General features: G+C 49.2%; 1 protein-coding gene across 1 annotated transcript in view; it reads left to right on the top strand.

Annotated features, from left to right (window-relative positions):
• LOC310923096 (oligophrenin-1-like) overlaps positions 1 to 17391 on the top strand; it is a 50661-nt gene that overhangs the window by 25132 nt on the left and 8138 nt on the right. The window contains exons 5-18 of the mRNA XM_083884187.1: positions 1464 to 1565; positions 2511 to 2621; positions 3301 to 3405; positions 4368 to 4497; positions 5858 to 5958; positions 7526 to 7617; positions 7723 to 7801; positions 8437 to 8470; positions 9772 to 9834; positions 10799 to 10873; positions 12529 to 12613; positions 12942 to 13000; positions 14368 to 14473; positions 15187 to 15346. Coding sequence (XP_083740313.1) covers positions 1464 to 1565; positions 2511 to 2621; positions 3301 to 3405; positions 4368 to 4497; positions 5858 to 5958; positions 7526 to 7617; positions 7723 to 7801; positions 8437 to 8470; positions 9772 to 9834; positions 10799 to 10873; positions 12529 to 12613; positions 12942 to 13000; positions 14368 to 14473; positions 15187 to 15346 — 1302 coding nt within the window. The remainder of the gene's footprint in view (positions 1 to 1463; positions 1566 to 2510; positions 2622 to 3300; positions 3406 to 4367; positions 4498 to 5857; positions 5959 to 7525; positions 7618 to 7722; positions 7802 to 8436; positions 8471 to 9771; positions 9835 to 10798; positions 10874 to 12528; positions 12614 to 12941; positions 13001 to 14367; positions 14474 to 15186; positions 15347 to 17391) is intronic.

Raw genomic sequence — 17391 nt, 5'->3', positions numbered from 1 at the left:
CTTCTCTTCAGGTGTCTGTAATCCCAGGGTCTGCAGGGCAGGATGTGTAATTGCTGAAGTGAAAAAGTTTGCTGGGCCAAGCCTGCTCTTCCCCAGACAGTTACATATAAGCAGGGGTAGTCAGGTTGGTGCCATTTCCTCATGGTAATTGTGCTTTCACCACAGCCATGTGGGGAGAGAATCCTTTTCCCTGGAAGGCAGCTGGCAGGAAGGCTTGTTACTGCCATTGGGAGCTACATGTGCTGAGCCCAGGGGTTTTGGGAGCCCCCAGGCATCCTGCTGCAGGGCACCCTGACAGACAGATGGAATAGTCTGTGCAAGTGGAATGGGGAAGCAAAACTTCAGGCAGAGGAAGCTGCGATCACTACAGAATTCATGAGGAAAGTTCCTAATACCCAGCAGTCTGGCAGAGTCCATCTGCTCTAGTTTGTGGTAGCACTGCGTATGCTTGCTTATCCATGCATTTCTGACTGGGGGCAAGAGAACAGGATTCCAGGGCTTTCAGGAAATAGATGTTGAAAGATACCAGTAATTCCTCTGGATGCTGGAACTGCTTTTCACTTTCTTGAGCTTTCAAAAGCCAGACAGAGGATGTGGGCATCCCATACATACCTGCACTGTGTGTACACCATCTCTCAACTCCTTGGACCTGGCACTGAGGCTGCTGCCAGGCTGGAATTTCCTGATTTTAGTAATTTAGTTGCCTCCCAGGAATCCCTGATATGTCAGATACCATCTGAAGCAAGTATTTGACAACCTGGCCCCTATTCTGGTTGTTTTGTGACCACAGTCAGTGCAAGGCAGGAGCCAACAGCCGGGTGTTCAGTTCTGCTGCTCCCTGCCTGCTCTCAAGGGTTCCCTCTTGAGTGTCTCTTGTTTGCTGCTCTTGTTCATTTGTGCTCTCTTTCCATCACTGCTGACAGTGATGAGGATTTCTGCCTGCCTGTCGACCTGCCAGGCTTCTGCTTTCCTTCTGGTACTCTTCAGAAGCAAATTATAAACTCTTTAGAACAGAAAGTTGCCAAAATCTACTGAACTGTTTCTTGACCTTGACTTATCTCTGACATTCCAGTGTTTGCCCAGTTGTTTCTGGGCTGTGTGAACAGCACATCAGGAGATGGTGAACAGATTTTTGATGTAAGAGTACATCTTCAGTTTACTGGATATTGGAAAGATAGAGAGAGGGAACAGCACCTCCCCAGTGGGGCTTTTGCCATGATGTTGGCATGAAAAAATACTTCTTGTGCCACAGAGTATTGCTAGACTGGGTCTTGAGGTGTAATTGCATTCAAGGTAGGTAAGGGGCTGTGAAAGCAGAGCAAATGAGAAGTGGCCTTCTGTTCTCTGGCTGGATTGACCAAAATTTGGGAATACAGAATTGCACAAAAGATCTTCGTGTTTACGCATGTTCTTATCTGGAAAATGCCAATAACTTGTTCTGCTTCAACCTCTTCCACCTGCAGGAAAGAAAGAAAAAGTTTGAGAAGGATGGTGAGAAGTTTTACTCTATGCTGGATCGCCACTTGCATTTGTCTTCCAAAAAGAAGGAATCTCAGTTACAGGAGGTGTGTATGGATTTTTTTCTCAGAGTTAGGTCCAGAAGCAGCAGCATCAGCTGCTCTAGGTCTTTAAAAGGGGAAAGGAATCATCCCTTCCAGTAACCTGTTGAAATTGATAATCCGTTAAATCTACCCAAAGCCTGGATTCTGTGAGACCATGGAAATCAAGCTCATAGTTCTCCTGTGTCTGTTGGATGCTGGTAGTGGCTTTAGACATTGTCATTGCTTGTTGTCACCTTGATGGTGAAGGGCAGTGACCAGTGGCACCGGCACAACTGGGGACTGGCTACCCTTTCATCAGGGGAAGTGCTCTGGCTGAAAAGTAACCAGTTATTATTCCTTTTGCTGGCTTGGTGTCCTGCCTTGCTGCTGGTCCTTTTGTGTGGCTGTGGGGGCAGGCAGAGGAGGGGGGTTCCTTCCAGCTGGTGCTGCTGCAGGCATGTTACATCAAGGAAGAAAACCCAGCTGTTCCAGCCCACTCCAGAGCAGCTGGATCTGGTCAGATCTGTCAGACCAGTTGTTGGATCAACCTACAAGCATCTCTGCAAGGCAGACTTTGTGTGAGCTCTGGGAGCATTGTGTGCTCCTGCCACTGCTGCAGCTCCAGAATTGCTGGTTCTGGGACACAGATGGAGTCAAGCAAGAGCGTGGTGATGGTGGCCTTGTCAGGAGAAGAGCTGGAGAAGAGATTTGTGCTAAAATAATAAATTAGCTTTGGGAAAGCCTTGTCCTTGCAGAGTGAGACGAGGTTTCGGATCCTTGAATGAAAGGGAGCCAGAAATGGGCAGACTTAGAAGAGTATTCAGTGTTCCAGTTCACAGCTGGGCTGGACACCAGGCAAGTTTTTAAGTGAGGACAGAGCTAAGTGTGGGCTGACAGACAAAAGCAAGTCAAATATTTTCAAACTACATGTGATGTATTTTTTTTTCCATCTTTCCCTCTTTCTTCTAGGCCGACCTTCAGGTGGACAAAGAGAGACACAATTTCTTTGAGTCCTCCCTCGAGTATGTGTACCAGATCCAGGAAGTACAAGAAAGCAAGAAATTCAGTATTGTGGAGCCGGTAGGAGCTTCCTTTTCTCTCAGTCTCATTGGCTGATGCTCAGATATGCTGGTAATGGCAGGAAGGGATGACTTGCCAGGTTGGATTAGGTCTTGTGGGGCAGGACTTAACCCTACACCCTTGGCTTGCTGCAGCTTGATAGCCTTAGTGGTGCTTGCTGGAGCCCCAGCCCTGCTTCTTCTGGCTGTCTGTGGATGCTGAGGAACAGGTTGGACACTGTACAGAGCTACAGGTCTTGTTATGGCTTATCTTGCCCCCCCGGGTTTGGTAAGTGCTATCTGTCTGCAGAGGGACAGAGGTGTTACCTGCCCTGCTCACCTGTCCCAGCCTAGCCTGCAGGGATCCCAGACTGTGGCTGAGGGCAGGGACCCTGCCCTGGGTGGTGGCTCTGCCTCAGTGCCAGCTGCATCCTGTGGATCTTGTGGATGAGCACTCTGCAGATCTGCTTTGAGTCTCCCTGCAGGGTCTTTTGTTCTGGGTGTTTTATTCAGACAGATGTGAGGGTGGTAGCTTGGGCTTTAAGGACACTGTGGTGGATAAGCCGTACCAAGGTTGGCATTCCAAAGTTGTGAGGAAAAAATAGTTGTATATGTAATGTATATGTAATCTCTGAAACTTCACACTCTGTCCATCTTTCCTTCCATTATAAAGTTCAGTGTGTCCTTTCCCTCCATTGCAGGTGCTGGCATTTCTCCACAGCCTCTTCACTTACAACAACCTGACAGTGGAGCTGACGCAGGATTTCCTTCCATACAAGCAGCAACTCCAGCTCAGCCTGCAGAATGTGAGTCCCTGTCCATCTGAAGGACTTTTCTCTGTGACTTCTGTTCTCATTTGGATTTACACACCTCTGATGGCAAGGTCTTTCCACCCAAGCAGTCTGACCATGTTTGCATTGCTGCCGTTATTTCCTTCTCAGTTCACATGGGTTTTCCCCTTTCCTGCATGGGACAGTTTACAGGTCTATGAAATTGTTTTCTCTGGAAGGGGCTACTGCAGTTGCATCACTTAACCTGGTGCATAAACAACCCTGAGATTTTCTTTCAGTTTCACAAGATTAAAATTGTATACTCTAAGAAGGTCTCTAACCTTGGTCTTAATGATACTGCCTTCCTACAGGCTTGCTACATGCTTTGGTAAGCTCCCCTGTTGACCAAGTGTCTTCATGGGATAGAATATCTGAGTCCTGTTTTCTTTATCCTCAGTCTTTCCTGACTGGCCTTCATTTCTGTGGAATGACAGCCATAAATCTGAGCCAAGATGGTTTTGCTGCTGGCTCATTAATTGATCCAAGTAGTATTCCATCAAAATGCCTGGATTTTGTACGTCCTATTGATGTGACTCTTTCATGCTATGCAATGTAGCTTGATCCTTTGGGAATGAACACCTTTGGGAGGAGAATATACCTGTTACCCAAGCAATGGTGTGAATGGGAGCTCTGGTGCTGTCTCTGCTTCAGCCAGCCTTGAAATGTGCTGAAGTTCCTTATTTAAGGGAACAAGTGGCTTCCCAGCTGTGGCACTCCAGCACCATCTATGCACATTATGTGTCTCTTCAGTCATCCATTAGAGCTTAGTGGTTCTTATAGCTAGTTTCCTTGTGGATTTGTGGAGTGGTTTCCATGTTTTCTACCTTGGGAACCAATTAATTTCTGCTACAGCACCTCAGATTTATCCAGGAATAAATAACCTGCAGCTCACTTTTTGCTCATGTTCAAATATGCTTCTGTTTGTTTTCTGTTACCAGACAAGGAATCACTTCTCCAGCACACGGGAGGAGCTGGAAGATCTGAAGAAGAGGATGAAGGAAGCACCCCTAACCTGCAAACTGCCTGGGCAGCCAACCATCGAGGGCTACCTGTACACTCAGGAGAAATGTAATGGCTTTGGGATGCACCTGGATGCAATAGTGAATGTGCAGGCCTGGGCTGCCCTGACATAACCCAGCTGTATTCAGCTCCTGTGCCCAGGCCAGCCTGGCTGCACTGGGTTTCACAGCTGCCAGGGCACAGCATGCCCAGGGTGTCACCTTCTTCCAGTGTCTGCAGTGCCTGGGAAGCACCAGCAGCTTTGTCAGCACTGGCACAGAGCTTTGTCCAAGTGACATATCTGTGACAGCACAGGGCTAATTGCCCTGTGCTCCGATGAGATGGGATTTATGGCTCCAGAGCCTGGAGCTCTGGCAGGCTCTGCCTTGGCTGTGTTTTACCAGGATGAATCTGGTGTCCTGCCCAGCCTCCCTCTGGCAGCCTCAGCGGGCAGCTGAGCACAGCCAAGGTGGAACCAGTTCTGAGTTAAGCTGCTGAGAGTGAAACTTGTAATTCTGAGCAGAATCAAATCAGACCAAATACATCCGTTTCCAAACCTTGGCTGCAGCTCTCCATGGCCACGCAGCAGGAATGCTCAGGGGACATAAGTCTGTGGAAAACTGTGACTTCTGAGGCTACAGACAACTTTGCAAGCATTCATTCTTAATCCTATATAGAAATTTATTTATACCTATATTTGTATGTCTGTTTATCTTGCTTTTAAAAGAAAGCACATAGTAATTTTAGACCCCAAATGTGGCTATTTGCTGCCTCTATTTATGCTTCCCTGTAAATCAAGTATGGAAAGTTGTTCTTCCTGACCACTGCAACTTAAAAACAAATTAAAGAAAAAAATACCAGTTGAATTATTTCCTATAAAGGCGTTCAGGTAAGAAAACAGAGAAAAGTGGCAATTAATCCAGAAATAAGAACTTCAGCATACTTTAAAGCTGCTGTTGTCTTTATTATTGAGTTTTCACCCACAGGAAAAAGTAGTGGGGTTTGTGAAAGAGACGTTCAGGACATGTAGGATCCTGTCAGTGTAGGTCTTGGCTGGGCTTGGCCAAACCAGCCTGGCTTGTGGTCAGAGTCCCACAAACGCCCTTTCACCAGCAGTGAGTTGGAAGGGTGCTGGAGGCAGCTGCTGCCCTGTGCTCCTCTCCTTCCCTCCCTCTCTCCTCCTCCCCTCCTCCTGCTCCACCTCTCCTCCTGCTTCTCTCTTCATCTCCTCCCCTTTTTCTCCTCTTCCTCCTCTCCTCCTCCTCTCCCCCTGCCTCTTGCCCATGGAGACACCTGCAAGGGAGATGTCCCCTGGGGTGCTTTCAGTATCTGTCACCAGAGAAGGGAGGACATATGGGCAACACTGACCATGTCTTGCTGGCTGCATCCAGCTGCAGCCCTGTCCCTGATTGTCTCATGTGTTCTGCAGGGGCACTGGGTATCTCCTGGGTGAAGTATTACTGCCAGTATGAAAAAGAGGCAAAAACCTTACGGATGACACCCATAGACCAGAAGCCTGGAGCTAAGCAGGTGAGTTGGATATCTGCAAACACTGGCCCAACCACCCATACCCATGTATGGCCTTCCTTCCCATGACAGCTGACCCTGCAGGTGCCACAGAGCAGAGGGGTGGGCTCTGTCCCCTGCCTGCCCACACAGGGCAGTTTGGTGTCACCTGGAAGAGCCACCCCCATGAGGAGAGGTCTCACTCCACTGTGTCCCTGGGAGCCCAGGCCCTGCAGGGTTTGGCAGCAGATGTGGTTGTGTGACATGAGAGATTCTAGACAGTGCTGGGCCACGAGTTTGATCTGGGATGAAACTTGTGCCTCTCTGGACCAGCTGAGGTTGATCCTTCCCCATGCACAGGGGATGGGAGCCACAAGAACTGTGGCAGCCACAAGTGGCAGCCACTGAAGTCCCTGAATGACTCAAGTTACTACAGGAGTTACTGTTTTGAAAGGCAGCATTTCCTTGCTTCAGCATGTGCTCACAGCACTGGTTTGTGGTTTGATTTCTGCTCTCAACATTGCTTCTGGGACTGGGGCAGTGTGGGGAGAGGAGAGGGCAACAGTGCAGCTCCAAACTGCACTGAGGCAGCAATTTGGATAACAACTTCTTTCACAAAGTGCTTTGTTTTACCCGAGTCTGGGAGTTCCCTCAGTCCCTCCTCGTGACAGGGGAGGGGTGGGAGGATGGAGCATGGCCAGTGCCTCCAGCTGAGTCCCCCCACCCTCCTCTGCCATGGAACAGGTCCCCGGGGCCTTCCCAGCCAGGCGTGTGTGCTCCAGTGTGTGAGCTCATGGTCTGGTTTTGGCAGGGCTCCCCACACTGCAGCAGGAAAATAAAAGAGATGTTTTGCAACCCCTTGGCAGAGAGCAGGGCAAAGAAATATCCAAATTATTGTATGGAGAGATTTGTTGTCATTTATGCCTTAAGCATGTCTACTAAGGCCCATTACTGCAGGTGAGGGCTTGGAAAACTTGGTGCCTTTCCCAAACACTGGCAGTCTAGTGGCCTGCACCATCAGGTCACTGCTGGCCACAGACCCACAATCAAAGTATGAACTCTTGCAGAGCTAAGGAACATGAACACCAAGGATCAGAGCTGAGCCTCTCCAGAGCACATCTGCTCTGTCTGGGGTGAGGAAATGTACATCCCCTTGCCACACAGTGTTTATGTAAAGCCATTGGGATCATTGGTGGTGTGGATAATTGGTACTGATGACCAGCCCTGATAAAAATAAGGACCTAGCTGTGTTAGAGCATGAGTGAGCATGGTCATGGCCTCAGACACCAGGGAGTGCCTTGCTGAGTTAGTTGGAGCAGTGTTCCAGCACTGTAGGGGCAGAGTGCTGCTGTGTGGGGTAGTGCTGTTGAGTCCAGAAGATTCTTTGGCTGAGAGCAAGCCTGGAACTCAGAGCCTCTTAAATCTGTGATGATGGAGGGGGTAACACTTGTGCTCCTGGTACCAATGCCATGGGAATATCAGGACAAGGCATCATGGGCAGTGCTGGGCTGGGCTGCAGCTGAGGAGCCTGAGGAGCCCAAAATCTCCCATGTTTCTGTCCTCTCACCTTGGCTTTCATGTTCCCTCCTAGGGCACCTTGGACCTGACCCTGAAATCCTGCGTAAGGAGGAAGACTGACTCCATAGACAAAAGGTTTTGTTTTGACATTGAAACTAATGAAAGGTGAGAGGCTTTTGCTGCACGGGCCTGCAGCAAATCCCTCTGTGCTGTCTGTTAAAAACAACGTTTTTTCCTTTCCTCGCCTGTCCCTGGGGGAATTCTGCGTAGGTCCGGGACCATCACGCTGCAGGCGCTCTCAGAAGCCAACCGAAGGCTGTGGATGGAGGCCATGGACGGGAAGGAGCCGGTGAGTGTTCCTGGAGCTGTTCCCAGCTGGAATGCGCTGCCGAGCAGTGTCCTCTGCCGGCGGGTGCTGCTCGGGATCAGTGCTGCACGATCACCACGGGCTCCATGCTGTTCCCTCAGCTCCCGCTGGGGATTTTGGGTTTCCCCCTTAAATCTCGGGATGTTCCCTTGCTGTGCCAGGCTTTCGCAAAACCGACCTTTCCGGAGCTGGTTCGGTCCCATTCTTGCTCCTCACTACTGGCTGGAAATGATGTTTTGCCTGTCCCTGCTTTTAGCCACCTCTTCAGACCTGTCACTGTCCATCCCACACCTGTGTTCTCCCACCTTTCTGTGCCTACTGGTGTTCCCTTCCTTCAGTCTGAGCAAAGCTCAGAGTCCTGTGGTTTCCCTACAGGACAGAGAATTTCCCTAGCAATAGGTGCCCCACTGAAGTACAGGGAGGCAGCAGAAAATCCATGATTGTGCAGATAATGGGTTCATGCCTAATTATAAAATGAGATCTCTATGGGACATTGTCTTTTTGGCTGTGATTGCCTGTAGGTGATCCAGGGGTGATTTGTGGGATGCTGAAATAAATACCAAATTATGCTGATGATGTTTTTGCTTCTCCCTCCCCCATTCCCTCCCCTTTTTCAGATTTATCACAGTCCCATCACGAAGCAGGAAGAAAGTGAGTCACGTCTGTTGCTGTTCTTTGGGCTCTCACAGCCTCGAGGCCAGGCAGGATTTTCCTTGCAGATACACTCATTCTCAATTCCTGCTGAGTAGCACTGTCCCTGTTCCGTGACAGCAGTGTCACTTCTGTTCGTGTACCACAGTGTATGGCACTGAGCCCAGATAAGAACAAGTTGCACAAAACTGCAGTGAGCAGTTTTTATTTAACCAGCAGTAGTGGGATGTGAGGTTCAATTTGCACCTCCAAACCCCAGTGTGAGATTCTGAGGATGTGTCCCTTAAAAAAGGTTGTAATAGGGCAATAGAGGTGGCACTGAGTTCCCTAGATCTCCTACCCATCACCAAATCCTGTGTCCCCCTCTCAGTAGTGGAGTGCACCCTGCAGAGCCCTGGAATTCCTCTGGGGCTCTGTTAGCTGGGTGAAACCTGCATTCTGTCTCAGAGCTCACTTCATCAGCACTGTAATTAGCTGGCTCTAATGAGCACAAGGGGAGCATTCCCAGAAGCATGAGCACAAACCTCTGTGTGGCCGTGTTCACATCACACGCTGGGAGGAATGTGAATTAGGGTTTCACTGAACAAACACTCTCTATTTGTCATAGATTAGAGCTGGTAAGAATTCCAGCAGTATCATAGCCCTCAGTGTAAAGCACCAGGTGGGTCTGTGCTTATTCCTGGGGTAGGGCTAAGAGGTGTCTGAGCTTGGTGTTGCTGTTGCTGAGAGCAGGCAGAATCAGTATAAACAACCTGCTGAAAATGCAGGGATCCCATAGGATTATTCAGCTCAGTGGAGCGAGCCCTGCGCTCAGCTTTTCTCAGCACATCAAGCTGGGTTGGTTTTGCTTTTTAATCCTAGTGATGTAGATAAGTAGAAATTACACAGTGCCATGATGAGGAAGAGCTTTAACTACAGATTTTTCTCTGGAAGTGATTATTCAAGTCTTTATCAGATACAATCCAAATAATTTACACTATTATTACTATTAAACACCAATTTACACTGTTATTATTAAAGACAGAGAGGGGGCAGGGAGCAGTGCTGCAACTGGAAAGAAATTTAAGGACAAATGGGAGAACGTATGGAACTAATAACTCCTTGTCAGGATGTCCAGAATGCTCAGGTGTTTCCTGAGGCGGGGGGGGGGGGGATGTGGGTGCAGGTGTGAACACTCTGTGTGCTGGGGCACTGCAATTCTGGATGCTGAGAAGAGCTGGGGCTTTTGGGGGGGGCTGGGGAGGTCTCAGGGGTCTCCAGGAGTGCTCAGACAGCTAACACGACTTCCTTGTCCAAAACAGTGGAGCTGAATGAGGTGGGCTTCAAGTTTGTTCGGAAGTGCATCAATGCAGTGGAGACCAAAGGTGAGGAGCTCACCCGGCCTGTCTGTGCTTCCCATGGCCTTGAGTTTCACTGTAGTTCCTGCAGTGTTAGCCACTGACACAGACGTCAGCTTTTAGCTGAGGAATGTGTGTTCTTCAGTTAAATACATGTTCTTTGGAAATCCCACCTGGTTTGGAAGGTTGTACCAAGTCAGTTGGGCTTGAACTTCCACCTTTATGCTGTTTTTACTCATGGTTTTCTCAGTTTTGGCTCTGAGCACACCCACTGTTGGGCATGAGAACAGCTCTGGCAGCAGGGCCGAGGGGTGGCCACAGGCTGCTTCAGCCCCTGTCTGTGAAGCAGCAGAAGCAGGTGGAAGGGTGTCAGCTCATCCTCTGGGCTGTCACCTACCATCCAGCCTGCACCAGTGAACCTCACCAGTGTGGGACAGGGGCCTGGATTCAGCTCCAGGCTGCTGGGGCTGTGGCAGCCACGACCCTCTGGAGTGGGGAGCAGCAGTGGCACAAAGACCCTGCTTGCAGAGCTAGGAGAGACAGTGATTCTGCCTGTCACAGTAGCGGGCAGTGTTTTCAGATTCTGCTTCACTGTGTTTGCCTTCTGTGGGGGTTTGAGCAAATCCGTAATTAAGCATCACCCCACAGAAATGGGGTGCCTGGGCTGGTGTGTCCCACACCCTGGCTGTGCTCACCTGACCATGACATGGTGACCACGGTGGTGCTGGTGGCCTCTGCTGCTGAGGTGAGCAGAGCCCCGGCCCGCAGAGCCCAGGCAGTGGGACAGGTCCTGGGGTATGGGACAGGGCCTGGGGTATGGGACAGGGCCTGGGGTATGGGACAGAGCCCGGAGTGTGGGACAAGACCAGGATATAGGACAGAAACCTGGGTGTGGGACAGAGCCCAGCAGCAGGAAAACAATTCCACTAGATGGGGCTTTTGGACCACCAGCGGGAAACCTCGGCTAAGGCTCTTGGCTTTGTCTTTGTAGGAATCACTACGGAGGGCGTGTACCGGACTGTTGGCAGCAATATCCAGGTGCAGAAGTTACTGAATGCCTTTTTTGGTAAGAATTAATCATTCTTTGCAACTACACTGTCCTATTCTTGAATTGTTTGTGAGGGACAGAGAGGATCGGGTTCCATAGTGAGAACAGCAGTGATGTTCTAGCATCCAGCATGGGTTTTGGTCCCTGTGACCCCTCTGAGACTCATCTTCCCCTTCTTTCCTGCTATAACACGATGAGCTGGACTGGGAAGGTGGCCTTTGCAGGGAGCCCTCCACCCTAGTGTAAGGGTTTTCTCTGGAAGGATGGGGACACCTCGCTGTGTGCAGTGTGTACAAAAAGGAACCAATGTACATGTTGAGAAGTCAATTGATGCATTCCTGCCGCGAGCCTTCCTGTAGCTGGATCTGTCTGTCATACAACCTTGGCAACTGGGGACAGTGTTTACAACCTTGGCAGGTTGTGGGGCTCAGCAGCACTGCTTTGTGTGCAGGGACAGGCCCTTCTGGGCTGAGGCCACCATACACTCACCTCATGGTCACCTGCCAGCCTCTCAGGGGACCTCTGGGGTCAATCCCCACCTGCACAAGGTCAAACCATTCTCCCCATCCCTGCCTGGGGCTGGAGCACAGGGCAGGGATTGCATTCACCTCACTGACTGCCTGTCTCAGGCTCACAGCAGCTCAGACATCTGATATTAATGCAGCACTCAAAGGCTTTGGCTGTTTCCTATTGCTTCTACTCTGGATGTTGTTTATTAAAACCCTGGTTTGTTCTGGTGTCTGGCTATGCCCTGTTCTGGCAGAGCCATGACTTTGGGCATCTGCCCAGCTCCGCTGGCTTATGATTCATTGCTGAGCCTCAGTTTCTATTGCTGCTTGATTCTCACCCTCCCCGTGAGCAGCTCTGTGGTTTTCTCCTCTGAATCCCACCAGTGAGTGGCTTTTTGTTTTGTTTATCTGCATGGGTCTGGGTAACCACTTGCCACCCCACTGCATATAAAAGCACAATGAAAAGTCCAACAACACAGAAATAACTGCTGCAGCAGGATTTCATCTTTTACTACCTGAAGGAGATAGATTAATTCTTTTTTTTTTTTTTTTTTTTTAATCTCTAATCCTATTTATTTTCAAAAATAAATCCTGCTGTTTATTTCTTTGGTTCAGCTTCCCCCCATTCAACAGCTCCATCCTTCACTTTGTGGCACCACAGAGATGATGTGGTTTATCGAGGGGGAAGGCAGGAGAAAATTGTACTTCTACGCTGCTGTGCCTTCCCTAAGATCCCTGCTCTCAGTGCAGCAAGAGGGAATGCTTCCAGAACAGCCTTCAGGGGAGTAGCTGCAAATGAGGGATTGGAGCTGGCATTCAGATTACTTTGGATGTCAGAAAGCTTGTCTTGGACATGTTGAAATGTGTTGTTTCTGCCAGCCCTGGGAAAAAAATAAACTATAGAGAATATGCTCTCAGTGACTTCTCAGCACTGCTTAAATTTTACCTTTTGCTTCCCTCTTTGTCTCTCATTAGCACCACTCCCCCGCCTCTCCAAAATACTGACACTGGTGCTCTTTTTCTGCTTTTCCCAGGCATGGGAATCAGGAGCTCACTTTGCATGCTGCTCTGGCTTTCTGTGTCTTGAGGGGAAACCCCCACCCCAAGCAGACTGTTTATTAGCAACCTCTAAATTAACTTTAAACATTTTCATCCTTCTTCCAGATCCAAAATGCCCTGGGGATGTGGATCTTCAGAGTGGGGATTGGGACATCAAGACCATTACCAGCTCACTGAAGTTCTATCTCAGGTACCACTGGAGGTCACACCTGCCCCAAGGAGGCAAAGGAGACTGGGGCTGATCCAGATGAAAGGGGAAATAAGCTGCCAGATATTCACATCTGGCCTTTGAAAAGGGCAAAGTGTCAAAGGCTTTGGGAAGAGGAATGCTAAATATGGGTGTTGCAGAACCCCGCAATCCCATGGGGAGGGCTGTTTCCCTGATATTGACGGCAGAGGGAAATGCCACTGGGACTTGGTGGCACTGAGGGATGAGCCAATTAACCTATTGGTCCAAGATGAGTCATGAGTGGGTCACAATGCCCTGCAGAGCTCAGTTTTCTTTCTGGTTGTTGCAGGAACCTCTCTGAACCCGTCATGACGTACAAGCTCCACAAAGAGCTGGTCCTGGCTGCCAGTAAGTCCCACAGCTTCCCCACTGATGGTCCCTGACCCTGCTCTCCTCGAAATCACTTGGCAGAACTCTGCCAGCCCAGCTCCATGGTGTCTGACCACTTCACCTGTAGAAAGAGCAGTGGCTCTCTCCTCCAAGTGCTTTTCTGTGCAGGGGATGTAGTGCTGGATGTTCCCTTCCCTCCTTTGCTGCTGCCATGCTCTTCTTTCAGGAGACAAGGTCTTTGCTCTCCAGGGCTCTGGAGAGCCGGAGGATGTTACTCACTTGGAGCTGCAGCAAGAATTGTTTCCCCCTAGTATTGATACATTTGTTTTAAAACATGTGAGGGAATGGGATGTGCTGTTGCCACTCAGATAAGTAGGTGTTCTCTTCAGGTTGTGGAATTTGTCCAGGGATGTTGAAAACAGAGTGCCTGCCAGTACATGGAAGACATTTCTCTGCTGTAACTGTTGGGATTGAGTCACAGTTGGGAATAACAGACGTCAGCCATGAAGCACAGGTGTGGTGCCAGGGCTTCACCTGTGCTGAGCCAGCCTGTCCTAAGGCTGTCCCCTTGTTGTGGCCATTGCAGATAAGCTGTGACAGCTGTGAGCCAGTGCCCTGTTAGGGAGACAGGGATGCAGGGAGCTGGTCATCACCCTCAGCATGGGAGTGCTGGCATTTGGAAATGTGTGGCATTAGAGCATCCCTCATCCCACTGTGCCTCCAGAAGTCACCAGGAGACCGGAAGGGTGCCCATTTTTTATTCTCTGGAGAATGAATAAGACCCATTCTTTCTTGGAAAGGGAGATGTTCCACCACTAGCTGAAGGTGGTCAAGCCCATGATTTATTAGTTTCAGAGCTGGATAAGCCTATGGTGGCTGGGTGTGGGCAGGGCATTTATCCTTTCCCTGCCCTCCCTCAGAAACTTGCACCATTGAGCTTCCCAGCCACCCAAACCCCACACCATTCTTTTCACACTGAGCATTTTATTGTTTCCTGATTATTTATTCTTCTAAGGGTGACCTCTTTGGGTCAAAGACTCGGGTTTTTTGGCTGCAGGATATTTTAGGTGTTGTTCAGTGTCAGAGCTCTCTGGGCTGATAGGACTCCCAGAGACAAGTGTGTGGAACAAGGGTGGCCATGCCCAGCCTCTTTTGGAGTGTGTCCCTGGGCTCCCTTTCAAGCTCCATTTCTTCCTCTTTCCACTTTATACTGTTTCTCACAGTGTTCATCCTGTTGCTGTGAAATCTGACTTCCTTCTGCTCCGTTTTGCTTCCATGCTGCACTGCAAATAGCTTCCACAGGTTTCCTTTGGCTTTATATTTCCCTGGTGTATTTAGTTTGGAAGTCTTGGGTACAAACTCTTCTTTGTGTTCCTGCTTTCCAGAGTCCGAGAACCTGGATTACAGGCTGGGAGCCATTCATGCACTGGTCTATAAACTGCCTGAGAAGAACAGGGAGATGTTAGAACTCCTCATCCAGCACCTCGTCAAGTAAGCAAATGTTTTGCTCTAAAACCAAAGAAAGGAAAACAATGGAATCAGCAGAACAAGCTTTTTCGGGAGGTCGGGTCTGCAAAATTTTACCCACCATAGTCCCCTTGGGAGTTTCCATGTGGATTGCACAACAGGGGTGACTATCCTTCCTGTCCTCTGCAAGAAGTGATGCTTCTCTTTCTGGTTGCTCCTTCCATCCCCTTTCAGACACACACAGAGCAGGAAATTATTTAAAAAAGAGAATACTCTCTGAGAGCAGGGGCTGTAAATTATGACCCCTCAGAAAATTATTGGAAGCCACCATTCTAGTATGCTCCCTATATTTGGTTCTCTTTCTTCAGAGAGAGAGAAAATTAAAGCCAGAAGTCAGTTCTGTATAAAAAGGAAACAGGATTTAAATGATTCCTTTTGTGTATATGTTGTGCAGATAACTTTTGATTGCAGAGTTAAAGAGGAGCTGGGAGTGAGAGGAGATCAAATAAAGATGCTGTCAGCACCTTGCTCTCTCCAGCATCTGTCCCAGCCAAATGTGTGTGTCAGAGCTAGAGCCATGTTTGTCACTGCTGGGAAACAAATTCTGAAACACAACGAAGAAAACTGAATGACTGATTCTTAGTGTATCCTGGGTTTTGAGGGTTTTTTTCTTGGAATAAGATCTGTTTGGAAAAAAACAAACCAAACTCTTTTCCTCCTTCTCCTGCTCTCTGCAGCGTCTGCGAGCACAGCCGGGAGAACCTGATGTCACCGTCAAACATGGGGGTGATCTTCGGGCCCACCCTCATGAGAGCACAGGAAGACACTGTGGCAGCAATGATGAACATCAAGTTCCAAAACATCGTGGTCGAGATCCTGATAGAGCACTTTGGGAAGGTACGGGGCAGCACCGGAGCAGCCCCGGCTGCTCCAGCCCGCTCCTGCCGACTGTTGCTGTGGCAACACGGCAGCGCTCCGGCTCCTTCTGGAGTCTCCTTGGGCTGGCTTTATGTAACACGCTGCTCGGAAAGGCTTCAGGAGGAAGCAAAGAGTAGCAGGTGTGTTCCTCAATGTTGCTGTTATCTGGTCCCAGAGGAAACAGTGAGTCGGTTTTTGCCTTTTCTTTTTAAATAAGGGGAAGTTTTATTGGAAAAAAAAAAAAAAAACCTGTTGTATGACTGGGCATTACAGGGTGTCACTCTTTTTCCTTTGCTAGACAGGAGCTAGGCCAGAGCAGAAATTTTTTTAATGGGCACAGTCCAAGGTGAGATACTGCACAAGTGTTAAATTAGTGGAAAAAACCTAGAGCAGACAAGTGTTGAATGGTTGATGAAAGTAACTCAGCTGTGGTTGCATTCATATACAAATACAGGGACAGTGTGGAGATGGTGTGGGGAGTCTGAGGGAGCTGCTCCCTGGACTGAGAAGTAGTCTGAGGGAGCTGCTGTCTGGGGTGGAGCAGTCAGAGGAGCTGAGGCTGCTGCCCATGGACCTGAGCCATGCTCTCACAGGACCAAGAGTCCTGGAGAACCTCCAGTCTCATCTGCCTTCCATGGATCTGCACTGGGTATTTCATATTTCAGCCTGAGCATTGCCCATTGCCCAGCCAGGGTCTGGTTGCTGGGGTGGTGCTGAAGATGCACGTGCAGACAGCAGCTTTGCCATGTGGAGTTCTGTCTTTGGAGAGCAGAATATCCCACTGTGTCTGTGTTCACACTTGCTCTCAGCGATACCCGACACTGGCTCAGGGGTGTCAGGTGGCTGGGGAATGAAAAGAGCTGGATGTTAATATTGAAAGCTGGAGCAGCAGATCCTGAGCAGTGAGCAGGTTACTGCCCTGGTAACAGCCCTGGGCTCCAGGGAGTGAGTTTGGTCCTCCAGCTTTTCACAGGAGAATGCACAGTGTCCAAACCTCTTTTGTGCCTTAGAAGCAGGAAGCACATGGAGCCGGTTATTCAGGGATGCTGTTTGCTGGAAGGGGGCTGGGGCAGCCCCCAGCATACAGGGCAGCACATCGGTGGGGACAAAGCTGCCTTTGGAAAGGGAAGAGGCAGCCAAAGCTGAAACAGCAAGGTTCTTGCAACAGGGATGTGGAGCCAGAGCAACCAGGTGGGGACCACATGGGGGTGTGGGACCAGATGAGGGGGTGGGAGTTGGCTGTGATGCCAAAGATTGAAATGGGATGAAGGAGCTCAGAGAACAGCAGAAGTTCATGGAAATACCAGCCAATTCCTTTGTAGGTCTCTATGAACGCTTGTAGTAAGTTCCCACAGAAAAACAGAGTGTGTCTGGTTTGTGTCTGGGATCTCATACGCTGGCTCCAGAGATGAGGCTCTGTGCCCCCCCTCCTCACAGCCTGCAGCACAGTCTGAATCAACACACCCTGCCACCTCTGAGAGCTGGGAGGACAATTTTAATTAAGCCAGATGTCCTTTTGCTTGCTTTTAATTTCTCCAGCAATAAGGCCAAGTTAGTCACATTTATTGGATTGAGTTTTTAAGTTCAGTGTTGGAGCCGAGAGTGTCTTCAGCTCACACATGAGCAAACAAATCAGATGAGTCTTGGAGGAAGAGGGAATGTGGGTTATATGGTGCAATGTGAAGACTCTGAGGATAAAGTAACTATTCATGAAGTGTTTGTGGATAATTGCTGTTTCCACAGCTCATGTTTCAATGCCGTGGTTAAATTAAATAGGTTGATTGTTCTGGAAACACCTTCTTCCTTGTACAAACCTCCTTAAGATGAGGGTCTGTCAATATCTTTGTACCTTTAGGTTATTTAATTTGGATTTTCAATTAGAAGTAAATCAGAGCCTGCACCCACCTCTTCAAAGTCATTTTTGGTTGGTTTAGCTTGGGTTTCAGGTGTTGAAAACAGTATTCTTTGGTACCTGTATAAGTGTCCATGGGGAGCTTAATGTTTCTTTTAAAAGCCGGATTAGA

Source organism: Zosterops lateralis (genome assembly GCF_965231275.1).
Source record: "Zosterops lateralis genome assembly, chromosome: Z".
Classification (NCBI taxonomy): domain Eukaryota; kingdom Metazoa; phylum Chordata; class Aves; order Passeriformes; family Zosteropidae; genus Zosterops; species Zosterops lateralis.
This window is presented reverse-complemented; position numbering and strand designations above follow the sequence as displayed.